The sequence below is a fragment of the Daphnia magna genome, unplaced genomic scaffold (genome assembly GCF_020631705.1).
Source record: "Daphnia magna isolate NIES unplaced genomic scaffold, ASM2063170v1.1 Dm_contigs211, whole genome shotgun sequence".
NCBI classification, from domain to species: domain Eukaryota; kingdom Metazoa; phylum Arthropoda; class Branchiopoda; order Diplostraca; family Daphniidae; genus Daphnia; species Daphnia magna.
The window spans coordinates 35739-52776 of NW_025533179.1; the positions used below are offsets into that span (position 1 = coordinate 35739).

General features: G+C 32.3%; 3 protein-coding genes across 3 annotated transcripts; 1 reads left to right on the forward strand and 2 right to left on the reverse strand.

Annotated features, from left to right (window-relative positions):
* Window positions 1-9450: 9450 nt before the first annotated feature.
* Window positions 9451-11080, reverse strand: LOC123467638. Its single transcript, XM_045167498.1, has 3 exons — window positions 10931-11080; window positions 9682-10578; window positions 9451-9618 (listed from the first exon to the last, which is right to left on the reverse strand). Exons 1-3 carry the CDS (start codon window positions 11078-11080, stop codon window positions 9451-9453), a joined length of 1215 nt encoding a protein of 404 aa, XP_045023433.1.
* Window positions 10860-14289, reverse strand: LOC123467637. Its single transcript, XM_045167497.1, has 4 exons — window positions 14187-14289; window positions 11771-12033; window positions 11253-11710; window positions 10860-11146 (listed from the first exon to the last, which is right to left on the reverse strand). The coding sequence occupies exons 2-4, from the start codon at window positions 11999-12001 to the stop codon at window positions 11080-11082; spliced, it is 756 nt and encodes a 251-aa protein (XP_045023432.1). The 5' UTR covers window positions 12002-12033; window positions 14187-14289; the 3' UTR covers window positions 10860-11079.
* On the forward strand, window positions 12079-12980 carry LOC116916953 (delta-aminolevulinic acid dehydratase). The gene is made up of 4 exons (XM_045167499.1): window positions 12079-12094; window positions 12187-12285; window positions 12360-12709; window positions 12773-12980. Exons 1-4 carry the CDS (start codon window positions 12079-12081, stop codon window positions 12863-12865), a joined length of 558 nt encoding a protein of 185 aa, XP_045023434.1. The 3' UTR covers window positions 12866-12980.
* Window positions 14290-17038: the final 2749 nt, after the last annotated feature.

The following is a 17038-nucleotide window of genomic DNA, read 5'->3' on the forward strand; positions in this document are numbered from 1 at the left end:
GGGGAAACAAGCAAGGGCGAATGCACTCGAACGTTCGGCCTTGCTTTGTAGTAAATGGTTAAGGGTATCTTCTTCTTTTGTAGAAACAAGCAAGGGCGGATGTACTCGTACAACCGACCTTGCTCAGTAATAAGTCATACGGGTTATTTCGATTGTTCGTAGAGACAGCAAGGGCGAAAGCACTCGATGATTCAACCTTGCTGTTCACCTACCATAAATAGGCGGTGTAGTGTCTCTTGAATGCAATGTTCTTACTTGACGTCTTACCGTGTGGACGTCCTAATACACTCGTGTTACACATCACCCCCAAGTGTAACAATATTATGAGTTTATTCTTCTACATGTAAACAGAATAAAATATATCTCTATTCAATGTGAATCCACTTTGATTCTATGAGTTTTAACTTCTATATGTAAACAGGATCAAATATACTTGTATTCAATGTGAATACACTGTGATACCATGAGTTTTTACTTCTATATGTAAACCGGATCAAATATACTTGTATTCAATGTGAATACACTGTTATATTATCAGTTTATTTTTTTACATGTAAACAGAATAAAATATACGTGTATTCAATGTGAATACACTGTGATACTATGAGTTTTAACTTCTATATGTAAACAGGATCAAATATACTTGTATTCAATGTGAATACACTGTGATACCATGAGTTTTAACCTCCGTATGTAAACAGGATCAAATATACTTGTATTCAATGTGAATACACTGTTATATTATGAGTTTATACTTCTACATGTAAACAGAATCAAATATACTAGTATTCAATGTGAATACACTGTTATATTATGACTTTATACTTCTACATGTAAACAGAATAAAATATACCTGTATTCAATGTGAATACACTGAGATACTATGAGTTTTAACTTCTATATGTAAACATGATCAAATATACTTGTATTCAATGTGAATACACTGTGATGCCATGAGTTTTAACCTCCATATGTAAACAGGATCAAATATACTTGTATTCAATGTGAATACACTGTTATATTATGAGTTTATACTTCTACATGTAAACAGAATCAAATATACTTGTATTCAATGTGAATACACTGCTATATTATGAGTTTATTCTTCTACATGTAAACAGAATAAAATATATCTCTATTCAATGTGAATCAACTTTGATTCTATGAGTTTTAACTTCTATATGTAAACAGGATCAAATATACTTGTATTCAATGTGAATACACTGTGATACCATGAGTTTTTACTTCTATATGTAAACCGGATCAAATATACTTGTATTCAATGTGAATACACTGTTATATTATGAGTTTATTCTTCTACATGTAAACAAAATCAAATATACTTGTATTCAATGTAAATACACTGATATATTATGAATTTATACATCTACTTATAAACAAAATCAAATATACTTGTATTCAATGTGAATACACTGTTATACCATGAGTTTTTACTTCTATGTGTAAGCAGGATCAAATATACTTGTATTCAATGTGAATACACTGATATATTATGAATTTATACTTCTACATGTAAACAGAATCAAATATACCAGTATTCAATGTGAATAAACTGTTATACCATGAGTTTTTATTTCTATATGTAAACAGGATCAAAAATACTTGTATTCAATGTGAATACACTGTTATATTATGAAATTATACTTCTACATGTAAACAGAATCAAATATACTTGTATTCAATGTGAATACACTGTTATATTATGAGTTTATACTTCTACATGTAAACAGAATCAAATATACTTGTATTCAATGTGAATGCACTGTTATACCATGAGTTTATACTTCTACATGTAAACAGAATCAAATATACTTGTATTCAATGTGAATACACTGTTATATTATGAGTTTATTTTTTTACATGTAAACAGAATAAAATATACGTGTATTCAATGTGAATACACTGTGATACTATGAGTTTTAACTTCTATATGTAAACAGGATCAAATATACTTGTATTCAATGTGAATACACTGTGATACCATGAGTTTTAACCTCCATATGTAAACAGGATCAAAAATACTTGTATTCAATGTGAATACACTGTTATATTATGAAATTATACTTCTACATGTAAACAGAATCAAATATACTTGTATTCAATGTGAATACACTGTTATATTATGAGTTTATACTTCCACATGTAAACTGAATCAAATATACTAGTATTCAATGTGAATACACTGTCATATTATGACTTAATACTTCTACATGTAAACAGAATAAAATATACCTGTATTCAATGTGAATACACTGAGATACTATGAGTTTTAACTTCTATATGTAAACAGGATCAAATATACTTGTATTCAATGTGAATAGACTGTGATACCATGAGTTTTAACCTCCATATGTAAACAGGATCCAATATACTTGTATTCAATGTGAATACACTGTTATATTATGAGTTTATACTTCTACATGTAAACAGAATCAAATATACTTGTATTCAATGTGAATACACTACTATATTATGAGTTTATTCTTCTACATATAAACAAAATCAAATATACTTGTATTCAATGTGAATACACTGTTATACCATGAGTTTATACTTCTATATGTAAGCAGGATCAAATATACTTGTATTCAATGTGAATACACTGTGATACCATGAGTTTTTTCTTCTATATGTAAACAGGATCAAATATACTTGTATTTAATGTGAATACACTGTTATACAGTCATGCGTCGAAGTTTCTTTAGTAGGAAAATGGGTCTATATCCTTCTATTTCTTTTTTATGGAGGGCATAGTTTGGTGCCTACTGTACCCCTTTATGCTATTCCTATTTCTCTTTCTTTTCAACCTGCGAAAAAGGTGCAACATTAAAAGTAGGAAAGTTAACTGAAACGTAGAGGGAAGAGAAGATTTGAAAGAAAACGAGGGTATGGTAGGCAACATAGTATCCCTTCCGTCCAAACAAAATGAAAGGATATAAACCCATTTGCCTGCTAAAGAAACTTGCAAGCATGACTGTATTATGAGTTTATACTTCTACATGTAAACAGAATCAAATATACTTGTATTCAATGTGAAAACACTGTTATACCACGAGTTTATACTTCTACATGTAAACAGAATCAAATATACTTGTATTCAATGTGAATACACTGTTATATTATGATTTTATACTTCTACATGTAAACAGAATCAAATATACTTGTATTCAATGTGAATACACTGATATACCATGAGTTTATACTTCTACATGTAAACAGAATCAAATATACTTGTATTCAATGTGAATACACTGTTATACCATGAGTTTATACTTCTTCATGTAAAGAGATTCAAATATATTTGTATTCAATGTGAATGCACTGTTATACCATGAGTTTTTACTTCTATATGTAAACAGGATCAAATATACTTGTATTCAATGTGAATACACTGTTATATTTTGAGTTTATACTTCTACATGTAAACAGAATCAAATATACTTGTATTCAATGTGAATACACTGTTACACCATGAGTTTTTTTCTTATATGTAAACAGGATCAAATATACTTGTATTCAATGTGAATACACTGTTATATTATGAGTTTAAACTTCTACATGTAAACAGAATCAAATAAACTTGTATTCAATGTGAATACACTGCTATACCATGAGTTTATACTTCTATATTAAACAAGATCAAATATACTTGTATTTAATGTAAATAAACTCTTATACCATGAGTTTATACTTCTACATGTAAACAGAATCAAATATACTTGTATTCAATGTGATTAAACTGTTATACCATGAGTTTTTACTTCTATATGTAAACAGGATCAAATATACTTGTATTCAATGTGAATACACTGTTATATAGTTTATGAGTTTCTACATGTAAACAGAATCAAATATACTTGTATTCAATGTGAATACACTGCTATACAATGAGTTTTTACTTCTATATGTAAATAAGATCAAATATACTTGTATTCAATGTGAATACACTGTTATATTATGACTTTATACTTCTACATGTAAACAGAATCAAATATACTTGTATTCAATGTGAATACACTAATATACCATGAGTTTTAACTACTATAAGTAAACAGGATCAAATATACTTGTATTCAATGTGAATACAATGTGAATCCATGAGTTTTAACTTCTATATGTAAACAGGATCAAATATACTTGTATTCAATGTGATTACACTGTTATATTATGAGTTTAAACTTCTACATGTAAACAGAATCAAATATACTTGTATTCAATATGAATTCACTGTTATACCATGAGTTTTTACTTCTATATGTAAACAGGATCAAATATACTTGTATTCAATGTGAAAACACTGTTATATTATGAGTTTATACTTCTTAATGTAAACAGAATCAAATATACTTGAATTCAATGTATATTTGAATTAATGTATATTTTTTATTCAAGTATAGTTGATCCTGTTTACATATAGAAGTAAAAACTCGTGGTATAACAGTGTATTCACATTGAATACAAGAATATTTGATTCTGTTTACATGTAGAAGTATAAACTCATAATATAACAGTGTATTCCCATTGAAGACAAGTATATTTGATCCTGTTTACATATGGAAGTAAAAACTCATGTTATAACAGTGTATTCACATTGAATACAAGTAAATTTGATTCTGTTTACATGTAGAAGTATTAACTCATAATATAACAGTGTATTCACATTGAATACAAGTATATTTGATCCTGTTTACTTATAGAAGTGAAAACTCATGGTATAACAGTGTATTCACATTGAATACAATTATATTAAATTCTGTTTACATGTAGAAGTATAAACTCATAATAAAAAAGTGTATTCACATTGAATACAAGTATATTTGATCCTGTTTACATATAGGAGTAAAAACTCATGGTATAAAAGTGTATTCACATTAAATACAAGTATATTTGAATCTGTTTACATGTAGAAGTATAAACTCATAATATAACAGTGTATTTACATTGAATACAAGTATATTTGATCCTGTTATATATAGAAGTAAAAACTCATGTAATAACAGTGTATTCACATTGAATACAAGTTTATTTGATGCTGTTTACATATAAAAGTTAAAACTCATGGTATCACAGTGTATTCACATTGAATACCAGTATATTTGATTCTGTTTATATGTAGAAGTATAAACTCATAATATAACAGTGTATTCACATTGAATACAAGTATATTTGATCCTGTTTACATATAGAAATTAAATTTCATGGTATAACAGTGTATTCACATTGAATACAAGCATATTTGATTCTGTTTACATAAAGAAGTATAAACTCATAATATAACAGTGTATTCACATTGAATACAAGTATATTTGATTCTGTTTACATATAGAAGTATAAACTCATAGTATAACAGTGTATTCATATTAAATACAAGTATATTTGATTTTGTTTACATGTATAAGTATAAACTCATAATATAACAGTGTATTCACATTGAATACAAGTATATTTGATTCTGTTTTCATATAGAAGTATAAACTCATAATATAACAGTGTATTCACATTGAATACAAGGATTTTTGATCCTGTTTAATAATAGAAGTAAAAACTCATGGTATCACAGTGTATTCACATTGAATACAAGTAAATTTGATTCTCTTTACATATAGAAGTTAAAACTCATGGTATCACAGTGTATTCACATTGAATACAAGTATATTTGATTTTGTTTACATGTAGAAATATAAACTCATAATATAACAGTGTATTCACATTGAATACAAGTATATTTGATCCTGTTTACATATAGAAGTATAAACTCATAATATAACAGTGTATTCACATAGAATACAAGTATATTTGATCCTGTTTACATATAGAAGTAAAAACTCATGGTATAACACTGTATTCACATTGAATACAAGTATATTTGATTCTGTTTACATGTAGAAGTATAAACTCATAATATAACAGTGTATTCAAATTGAATACAAGTATATTTGATCCTGTTTACATATAGAAATTAAAACTCATGGTATAACAGTGTATTAACATTGAATACAAGTATATTTGATTCTGTTTACATAAAGAAGTATAAACTCATAATATAACAGTGTATTCACATTGAATACAAGTATATTTGATCCTGTTTACAAATAGAAATTAAAACTCATGGTATCACAGTGTATTCACATTGAATACAAGTATGTTTGATTCTGTTTACATGTAGAAGTATAAACTCATAATATAACAGTGTATTCACATTGAATACAAGTATATTTATTCTGTTTACATGTAGAAGTATAAACTCAAAATATAACAGTGTATTCACATTGAATACAAGTATATTTGATTCTGTTTACATGTAGAAGTATAAACTCATAATATAACAGTGTATTCACATTGAATACAAGTATATTTGATCCTGTTTCAATATAGAAGTTAAAACTCGTGGTATCAAAGTGTATTCACATTGAATACAAGTATATTTGATCCTCTTTACATATAGAAGTAAAAACTCATGGTATCACAGTGTATTCACATTGAATACAAGTATATTTGATTCTGTTTACATGTAGAAGTATAAACTCATAATATAACAGTGTATTCACATTGAATACAAGTATATTTGATCCTGTTTACATATAGAAATTAAAACTCATGGTATCACAGTGTATTCACATTGAATACAAGTATATTTGATCCTGTTTACATATGGAAGTTAAAACTCATGGTATCACAGTGTATTCACATTGAATACAAGTATATTTGATTTTGTTTACATGTAGAAGTATAAACTCATAATATAACAGTGTATTCACATTGAATACAAAGATTTTGATCCTGTTTAAATATACAAGTAAAAACTTATGGTATCACAGTGTATTCACATTGAATACAAGTATATTTGATTCTCTTTACATATAGAAGTTAAAACTCATATTTTCACAGTGTATTCACATTGAATACAAGCATATTTGATTCTGTTTACATAAAGAAGTATAAACTCATAATATAACAGTGTATTCACATTGAATACAAGTATATTTGATCCTGTTTACATATAGAAGTAAAAACTCATGGTATAACACTGTATTCACATTGAATACAAGTATATTTGATTCTTTTTACATGTAGACGTATAAACTCATAATATAACAGTGTATTCACATTGAATACAAGTATATTTGATTTTGTTTACATGTAGAAATATAAACTCATAATATAACAGTGTATTCACATTGAATACAAGTATATTTGATCCTGTTTACATATAGAAGTAAAAACTCATAATATAACAGTGTATTCAAATTGAATACAAGTATATTTGATCCTGTTTACATATAGAAATTAAAACTCATGGTATAACAGTGTATTAACATTGAATACAAGTATATTTGATTCTGTTTACATAAAGAAGTATAAACTCATAATATAACAGTGTATTCACATTGAATACAAGTATATTTGATCCTGTTTACATATAGAAATTACAACTCATGGTATCAAAGTGTATTCACATTGAATACAAGTATGTTTGATTCTGTTTACATGTAGAAGTATAAACTCATGGTATCACAGTTTATTCACATTGAATACAAGTATATTTGATTCTGTTTACATGTAGAAGTATAAACTCATAACATAACAGTGTATTCACATTGAATACAAGTATATTGGATCCTGTTTACATATAGAAATTAAAACTCATGGTATCACAGTGTATTCACATTGAATACAAGTATATTTGATCCTGTTTACATATGGAAGTTAAAACTCATGGTATCACAGTGTATTCACATTGAATACAAGTATATTTGATTTTGTTTACATGTAGAAGTATAAACTCATAATATAACAGTGTATTCATATTGAATACAAGTATATTTGATCCTGTTTACATATAGAAGTAAAAACTCATGGTATAACCATGGTCTAAGATTTGGGAGGTCCCCGAACTGTCGTCTGCTAGCTGTTTCGTCTGCTATTTTCGCGGACAAATTTTGGGGCACTCGCTAGGGGCGCTGACTGTCCGGATCAGTCATAACATTTCCCTCCAAAACGTTGTGAACAATGGGGAAAATAGTCGCTTTTGAGTTTTTCTACGCTGTTTTATTGATGATTAAAAATTACAAAACAAAAAAAGAAACTTGAATCAATTCCTCTTTGTATTTCAAACATTAATATACATTAATACAAATTAATTTACCATTTTAGACAGTTTGCGCAGCTTATGCTGCTCTTCTTTTAATTTCTGACTAATCTCATTTTTTAAACGTTTGGCTTCCATGTGATATCGGATTTCTATGTATTCGAATATTAAAAAAGGAACCATTTCCGTGCGATGATCTTCACAACAAATTTTTGGCAAAACCAGGCCGTCGCACGCAACATCACGGATGACCTGGTAGAAGGAATCTCTCATGTAGGCTTGTTCAGAGAGAAAATGATTTTGAACAATTTGTTCAACTTTCGCAAATGTAAAAAACATACCAAGAGAAGCAAAACGCAGGAAACTTTTGCTTTTCAGACTAGTTATATGGGAAGCGTAGAAATCGCTCGGTAGCTCGTTTTCTTCCGTGGAGAGTAAAGCTAGACACATATTGCAATTGATTTGCTCTGCTCGAGAGTGAAGGAGGTAGCCACACAAGTAATACGTAGCATTCGACTGGACAATATCAAGGTCCACGTTTGGTGCCTTCTTTTGGCACTCATTTGAATACATCAACCCTTTCAACAACTCATCCCTAAGGCTCTTCCGGATGTCTTTAGCTTGCTTGACATTTTCACGAAAGCTCTGTAGCATGCAATCCTTATAACTTGTTAGGACGTGCATCCTTTCGTTATCGTCACAATTTCCATCTACACGATGAAGCGCATTGCGGACCGGTACATAAATTGACAGCATCCGATAAATCCGTAGAAAAGAAGAGGCCGTAGGGGCTTCCTGGCCACCTCCGCACGACCGAACAATGCCAAAAAATCTCTAAAAGAAAAGATAATTTTAAAAATACAGCAATAAGGCTACGATTAAGACATAAAGGAGAATCCTACCTCGATACAATCCTGATTAAACTTCCCGGTAAGGACATAGTTGTAATTGCATCCCCCGAGAAGAAACTCAGCCAACTGGATGGTGCTATTAACGGTGACACGCATTTCCTTCAAACTGGTATCCGAAAGAAAGGGCCTGAAATTTTCTTTAGAAGCCTTTGAATGGGCCTCAGTATCATTTAAAGCGTCGAGGAGGTCTGTCAAATTCTTCTTGTGTCTCTGCCAGTTGCCCGACCAGATTCGCTCTCCAAAATGTCTACCATTCATGGTATCAAATGAGTTGTTCAGCAATTGCACAAGCTCTTGGGTTGCTTCAGTGTGACGGAAAGCATCCATTGTAGCTGGATTCTTCGATCTGTAAAAATCAAATGCTTTGGCAACAGAATGGGAAAACACCTAAATATAAGAAAAGTTATATTAAAAGCACTTAGGATACAGTTATTTCTTTGCTACCTGTGACATGAGCTTTACGTTCATCTTTTGGAAAGCATTTGGATAAATATGCTCATGTCTTAGCTTGTAAGCTATACTCATTCCCCCTCTCTTTGCGTTGTCTGTTTCAAAGAGGAGAACGAAGTCTTTGTGCGAAACTTGCTTACCCTTGAACTTCAGATCATAAAATATATCAGCTTATTATGTTTGCATAAAGTGCGTCACTTGATTAAATACCTGTATTTTTTCGAGTGTAAAACTTGTTTTCCATGGAACAAGTTTATTGGCCGAGTTAGTCTTAGTACGTTTGGTCACCTTCTCAGTAGGACTATTCATGATTTTTTCCAGGCGTGGCTTCACAACTTTGCGGCGGGTGAATATGTGATTCCGCACGCATTTGTAGAGGTGCGGAACGTCTTGTAGGAACCATATCTTTTCTTCAGGTTCCTTTGCCGTAGGGTGCTGTATTGAGCACGAGATGTTTCCGTCTTTATCCGGCGACCCACTAATTCCACATACTGACCAAGCTGACTTATTTGGCTGCGCTCCGTCACACGTGACGGAATTCACTCTAGCTCCTACCGCTTCTAAGGCAACAATTGCTTTTACGAGTAAACGGTAGATCACGTGTCCTGGTGCTGCGCCCTTCGTGGCAAAAACAGCGATAGGCTGTACCCACGGTGAACGATATGGTCGGAAAATGAATAAAAGGCAATGGTCTGCTAGTTGCTCTTCGATCCCCACTACATCTTGATTTACATCACCAGTGCCATAATCGACAAACCCTTCAAATCCCATCTTCTGCGGGTCGTATTTGACAGATTTTGTTATGGACATCTCGTCCCATACCAAAGATCCTCTTCTGAAACCAAGATCCAGGGATGACAACGTCCGCTTTATTGATGAAAGGGCTTCTTCATTGAATCCGAATGACACTGGCATCGAGCTGAGCAACCTGCGGATAGTATCCAGGCAAGGCAAAGGAAGCAGGGTGTTTGAACAGAGGTGTTTGTAGGCTCTAGGGCTTTTGATCCGCAGAAGGAGGCACTCCATGATCCATTCTGCGTCATACCTCATACCATTTCCGTGTTTGCAGTTCGCCTTATCAATAATCATCCTCACGACAAGTCGTTCCTAAAAACGATCAAGAAAAATCAAAGTAGCCCAAAAAGGTGTATTGATTTTGATCAGATCATCAGATCAGATCATCATTGATATATGTAGAAATATCTACATATATCACGATATATGTAGAAATATCTACATATATCATGACCATATGTGGTCGTGAAAGGTATAAAGAAGATCATGCAAGGTATACGAGTAGGTCATGAAAAGGTACCCTCATACTGGCACTTTTCTTAAGTTATTAATAGTCACATCGAAACATGATTCCATAAAAACACTTTCTTGAAAGTAAGATCTGACTCTTACGATTTTTGAGCTTGAACACTGAAACCATTTTAACAGCTTCCTACTCGAATACCTTTGAATTAAGTCCATTAAGGATCGCTTTAAGCGTGCTATCGTTTTGTTGCACATCACTTGCTTTCTGCGCGAATTCCTGACGGAGCTTCAGCATCTCTAACGCCTGAGAATCAATTATTGCTTGCTTCATCTTTAACTCGCTAGTCATTATCGATTTTTCCAGTTTAAACATGTGTTCTTGGGCCTCCATTGAAGCGATCTCCTTTTCCATTTTCTAAAGAGAAGAGAAAAGCCGAAGGTTAGACACAGTATGTGAGAAAGAAAGAACATACAAGAGTGACCGTAGTAACCATTTTTATTTACAAAAGAATTATCGTTACCTGGATCTTCTCACTTTTTCGGTCAATCTTTTCATAGCCAGCCTGTAGTCGTTCTTTAGTTTTTGCAGCTTATCTTCATCTGACATTGTCGATAATGATTTACTCATTAATCTGCCAAGTGCTCGCTTAATGGTATAACAGTCTGCACAGCATTCCTGGTCCGTCCCATTATACACTAATTTGCAGTCCACCGATCGCCAGACTTCTTCTTGTAAGAAAGCGCCTGCACAAAACTTGATCTTCCTAAACTTTTCTTCGGTCACTCCTGGGCAGATCTGCGCCTCATCAAAATCCCTGATGACTCTTTCGAATTGCTGAGCCAAGGTTTCGTTTTCATGAAGCGAGTCCAGAAGAGTGCTACCGAAAACTTTGCAGTTTAGGCAGAGGTAGACAGTCTTGTCCCGAAATTGTAACGACTTTGTTCTGGTTTTTACGTTTAACTGCATACAAATCAAAACCTGTGAAAATAAACGAAATGAAATTGACAATTTCTATTTTACGGTATTCAGAATACATACCGTTGGATCATCCTTGGGGGTAATCCAGTACCACGCCGGTGGAATTTTACACATTTTTGGGTTAAAAAGGATCCAAGGATCGCAAGGCTGGTCCTCATTTGTAATAGGATCTGGTTTCCAGTTTTCAGCAACGTTCTCGGCGTCGTCTGGGGGTACATCTTGGTCAGGTTCTGACACTTTTCTCAACTTTTGGGCCACCCCTTGCCTCTCCGTAGGTTCCTTTCTCTTCATAGGTCTTGCTTTATTCAAGTGGGCTGGACAATCTAATCAAAACATAAGAGAAACCAAACGTAAAAATATTAGTATCAATGCTAAAATCATTAGGTAAAATTGATGCTATTCAGGCTCATTGCTTTTATAATAACTTATTGGCATCTGTATAGGATTCTTGACATGTGCATATGCAGTCTAAACAGAATTGTGGCATTGTGGAATTCTTTGCGAAGACGGAACCCTTGATAATGCCGCAAGCGTGAAAAGATTAGCCAACCAGGCATTAGCCTATGCCAAAGCAGGTAAATTTGGCAATAAAAAAATTAATGAATTAACTCGATTTTCTGATTTAAATGTTAATAAACTGAATCATTAGGTGCCCAAGTTGTGGCTCCTTCCGACATGATGGATGGTCGAGTGGGAGCTATAAAAAGAATTCTGAATGACAATGGCCTTGCCAGCAGAGTAGCTGTTCTTTCGTATGCCGTAAAATTTTCTTCTTGTTTCTACGGATCTTTTCGTGACGTGGCCAAATCAGCACCCGCTTTTGGCGATCGGAGAGCTTATCAGCTTCCGTCTAGCAGTACAGGATTGGCTATGCGGGCTGCTGAGCGCGATGTTTCTGAAGGAGCGGATTTTCTCATGGTTAAGCCAGGATTAGCTTACCTAGACTTGGTTCGTCAGGTCAAAGACAAATACCCCAACCACCCAATGTTCATTTATCAGGTAGAAGCCACAAAAATGTACAGGCATTTCTCGCGTTTCATTTCACTCTTGTGTCTTTCACAGGTTTCGGGAGAATACGCAATGCTTTACCATGGCGATAAAGCCGGTGCGTTCAACCTGGACACCATGCTTATGGAAATTTTATGCTGTATGTGACGAGCGGGAGCCGACGTCATTATCACATATTTTGCTCCTAGGATTTTGGAATTAATCTCCAAATAAGTTTGTAGATGGTAAAACAAAGCCAACATTACAGTTGATGATGATGAAATCATTACACATGAACATGTTAAATTCAAATGTATTTGATTATGAGCTTAATATTTTGGGATAAATGGGATATATTATTACTTTCACTTGGGTCGGCTTTCTTTCCTATTTGGCTTGAACCGGCTGAACGATTTAAGTACGTTTACTGTCTAGACTTTTATTCACGACACAGTTTTGCGACTTTATGATTAGGTTGAAGAGACTACACAGCAGTCTAAGCTGAATGGCTCTCTTTCTATAAAGTCGACTATATACCAATATAGATTTTCAATATAGATTAGACGGCCAACGTAGGTGTCCTTCTACATTTTTACATTGCTATATGCAGAATTGACCCATTTTCCCATATGGTTGTCAACATCACGGTCCAAAGAGACACCGTAGCTTCTAATGACGCTGATTTTGTGTTAATGCGGTTCATACGAAAGACGAATAACTGAGGTACATACAAATTCCATCCGAGAGGGATGAGGTTTGCAATCAGGTAAGAGTGGGTGTAAACGGAGATCAAATTCCAGTTGGCAAATGAACGGTAAGTCACCGCCAGTGTAAGTGGTTCATAAGACGAGTTCAGACAAAATCAACAATTTTTTATACATCATTTCATTCATTTAGCATTACATCAAAGTCATTATTATATTGCCGCAGCATGCGGACAATCATCCGGCTTGTTGGCGAGCGCCCACACCTGCGATCACCGTAGGTGTTGGGGGACTTTTGTATAAGAAAAGTGTCACTAGCAATAACACTTGGGGAGGCCTCCTTCCTTCTTTGCACACCTTATTCATTCACATAAAGATAGACAGGTAGGTGTATAGTAATTTCCCCATTTTGTACTCATCCTGAATCTTACAGCTTTCACACCTTTTGTATTCAGCCAACCCTCGTCATCCCCTCGTTTTCTTATAGGTTCACCATTCTCTTTCTCTCTCCTTCCCTTATCCTATATCCCAACCTCCAACCGCCAGTCGAGTCCTAATAGAATAAGCTAGAGGTTCATTCGACCCGCGAGCCAAAGCATCGAGAGAAGAATAGGGGACATCAGCATGTACATACGCCTTTAGATTTGGCCTCCCAAAGCCTTTGCCTTTGCCTGTCTCCCACACAATAAGGTCTTGCTTTATTCAAGTGGGCTGGACAATCTAATCAAAACATAAGAGAAAACAGAATGCCAAAACAGAATGCTACCACAAAAGCAAAATCTTACCTGGGAACAGTCGGGGCCATGCATCTGTCTTCAACGATCAATTTTTCAATGGATAAAAGATAGCTTGACCATCCTTGGAGATAAAATTTCTTCCTTTGATGATATCGTTTTCTTTAAAATGAAGAGAACAAACTTTGGATGAAGGTTGCAGCTTCTTGTCTTGTCTGGGGATGGCATGGTTCCAACGTTGAAGCAGGTTAGAATCCCTTGGAGCTGAAAAAAAGCCACCTTTTCAGTCGTAGTGGACCCAGGGAATCCCGAGTTGCAATTAGGCACAAAACAACGATTAGGCATCTTCTGTAACCTAAAAAAAAAAGAGAAATATGAATGACATTCCACACACATGAGAGCAAAGTGGGAGTCCTATGCAACAATAAAACAAACTTTTAACAATTAACTTTCACACCATGATCGCACTTAAAAGCCACTATAACATGAAAACATTACATGATAACGTAACATAAATAAGAATTGTTACCTTTGAGTGGCTTAGTCCAAAAGAAGACTGTGACAAGCAACTACTTTTCTCGTTGTTAACAACGTTTTGGAGGGAAATGTTATGACTGATCCGGACAGTCAGCGCCCCTAGCGAGTGCCCCAAAATTTGTCCGCAGAAATAGCAGACGAACAGCAAAAAACAGCCCTAGCAGACGACAGTTCGGGGACCTCACAAATCTTAGACCATGGTATAACACTGTATTCACATTGAATACAAGTATATTTGATTCTTTTTACATGTAGACGTATAAACTCATAATATAACAGTGTATTCACATTGAAAACAAGTATATTTGATTCTGTTTACATGTAGAAGTATAAATTCATAATATAACAGTGTATTCACATTGAAAACAAGTATATTTGATTCTGTTTACATGTAGAAGTATAAATTCATAATATAACAGTGTATTCACATTGAATACAAGTATATTTGATTCTGTTTACATATAGAAGTATAAACTCATAATATAACAGTGTATTCACATTGAATACAAGTATATTTGATCCTGTTTACATATAGAAATTAAAACTCATGGTATAACAGTGTATTCACATTGAATACAAGCATATTTGTTTCCGTTTACATAAAGAAGTATAAACTCATAATATAACAGTGTATTCACATTGAATACAAGTATATTTGATTCTGTTTTCATATAGAAGTATAAACTCATAATATAACAGTGTATTCACATTGAATACATGGATTTTTGATCCTGTTTAATAATAGAAGTAAAAACTCATGGTATCACAGTGTATTCACATTGAATACAAGTATATTTGATTCTCTTTACATATAGAAGTTAAAACTCATGGTATCACAGTGTATTCACATTGAATACAAGTATATTTGATTTTGTTTACATGTAGAAATATAAACTCATAATATAACAGTGTATTCACATTGAATACAAGTATATTTGATCCTGTTCACATATAGAAGTTAAAACTCATGGTATCACAGTGTATTCACATTGAATACAAGTATATTAGATCCTCTTTACACATAGAAGTTAAAACTCATGGTATCACAGTGTATTCACATTGAATACTAGTATATTTGATTTTGTTTACATGTAGAAGTATAAACTCATAATATAACAGTGTATTCACATTGAATACAAGTATATTTGATTCTGTTTACATGTAGAAGTATAAACTCATAATATAACAGTGTATTCACATTGAATACAAGTATATTTGATTCTGTTTACATGTAGAAGTATAAAGTCATAATATAACAGTGTATTCATATTTAATACAAGTATATTTGATTCTGTTTACATATAGAAGTATGAACTCATAATATAACAGTGTATTCTTATTGAATACAAGTATATTTTATTCTCTTTACATATAGAAGTATAAACTCATAATATAACAGTGTATTCACATTGAATACCAGTATATTTGATTTTGTTTACATGTAAAAGTATAAACTCATAATATAACAGTGTATTCACATTGAATACAAGTATATTTGATCCTGTTTACATATAGAAATTAAAACTTATAATATCACAGTGTATTTACATTGAATACAAGTATATTTGATTCTGTTTACATGTAGAAGTATAAACTCATAATATAACAGTGTATTCACATTGAATACAAGTATATTTGATTCTGTTTACATGTAGAAGTATAAACTCATAATATAACAGTGTATTTATATTGAATTCAAGTATATTTGATTCTGTTTACATGTAGAAGTATAAACTCAAAATATAACAGTGTATTCACATTAAATACAAGTATATTTGATCCTGTTTACATATAGAAGTTAAAAGTCATAATATAACACTGTATTCACATTAAATACAAGTATATTTGATTCTGTTTACATGTAGAAGTATAAACTCATTATATAACAGTGTATTCACATTGAATACAAGAATATTTGATCCTGTTCACATATAGAAGTTAAAACTCATGGTATCACAGTGTATTCACATTGAATACAAGTATATTAGATCCTCTTTACATATAGAAGTTAAATTTCATGGTATCACAGTGTATTCACATTGAATACAAGTATATTTGATTTTGTTTACATGTAGAAGTATAAACTCATAATATTACAGTGTATTCACATTGAATACAAGTATATTTGATTCTATTTACATGTAGAAGTAGAAACTCATAATATAACAGTGTATTCACATTGAATACAAGTATATTTGATTCTGTTTACATGTAGAAGTATAAACTCATAATATAACAGTGTATTCACATTGAATACAAGTATATTTATTCTGTTTACATGTAGAAGTATAAACTCAAAATATTACAGTGTATTCACATTGAATACACGTATATTTGATCCTGTTTACATATAGAAGTAAAAACTC

Bases quoted from the DNA above. Each gene is read 5' to 3' on its own strand.
- LOC123467637 (XM_045167497.1), bottom strand. From the start codon at position 12,001: ATGAAGAGAAAGGAACCTACGGAGAGGCAAGGGGTGGCCCAAAAGTTG. The intron at 11,711-11,770 runs GTATGTATTCTG...TTATTTTCACAG, and splicing joins CCCCCAAGGATGATCCAACG to GTTTTGATTTGTATGCAGTT. The intron at 11,147-11,252 runs GTAACGATAATT...TCTTCTCTTTAG, and splicing joins GAAAAAGTGAGAAGATCCAG to AAAATGGAAAAGGAGATCGC.
- LOC116916953 (XM_045167499.1), top strand. The intron at 12,286-12,359 runs GTAAATTTGGCA...CTGAATCATTAG, and splicing joins ATTAGCCTATGCCAAAGCAG to GTGCCCAAGTTGTGGCTCCT. The intron at 12,710-12,772 runs GTAGAAGCCACA...TGTCTTTCACAG, and splicing joins ACCCAATGTTCATTTATCAG to GTTTCGGGAGAATACGCAAT.
- LOC123467638 (XM_045167498.1), bottom strand. From the start codon at position 11,080: ATGACTAGCGAGTTAAAGATGAAGCAAGCAATAATTGATTCTCAGGCG. The intron at 10,579-10,930 runs GTATTCGAGTAG...GATCGTTTTTAG, and splicing joins TTAATGGACTTAATTCAAAG to GAACGACTTGTCGTGAGGAT. The intron at 9,619-9,681 runs GTATTTAATCAA...TATGATCTGAAG, and splicing joins TTACACTCGAAAAAATACAG to TTCAAGGGTAAGCAAGTTTC.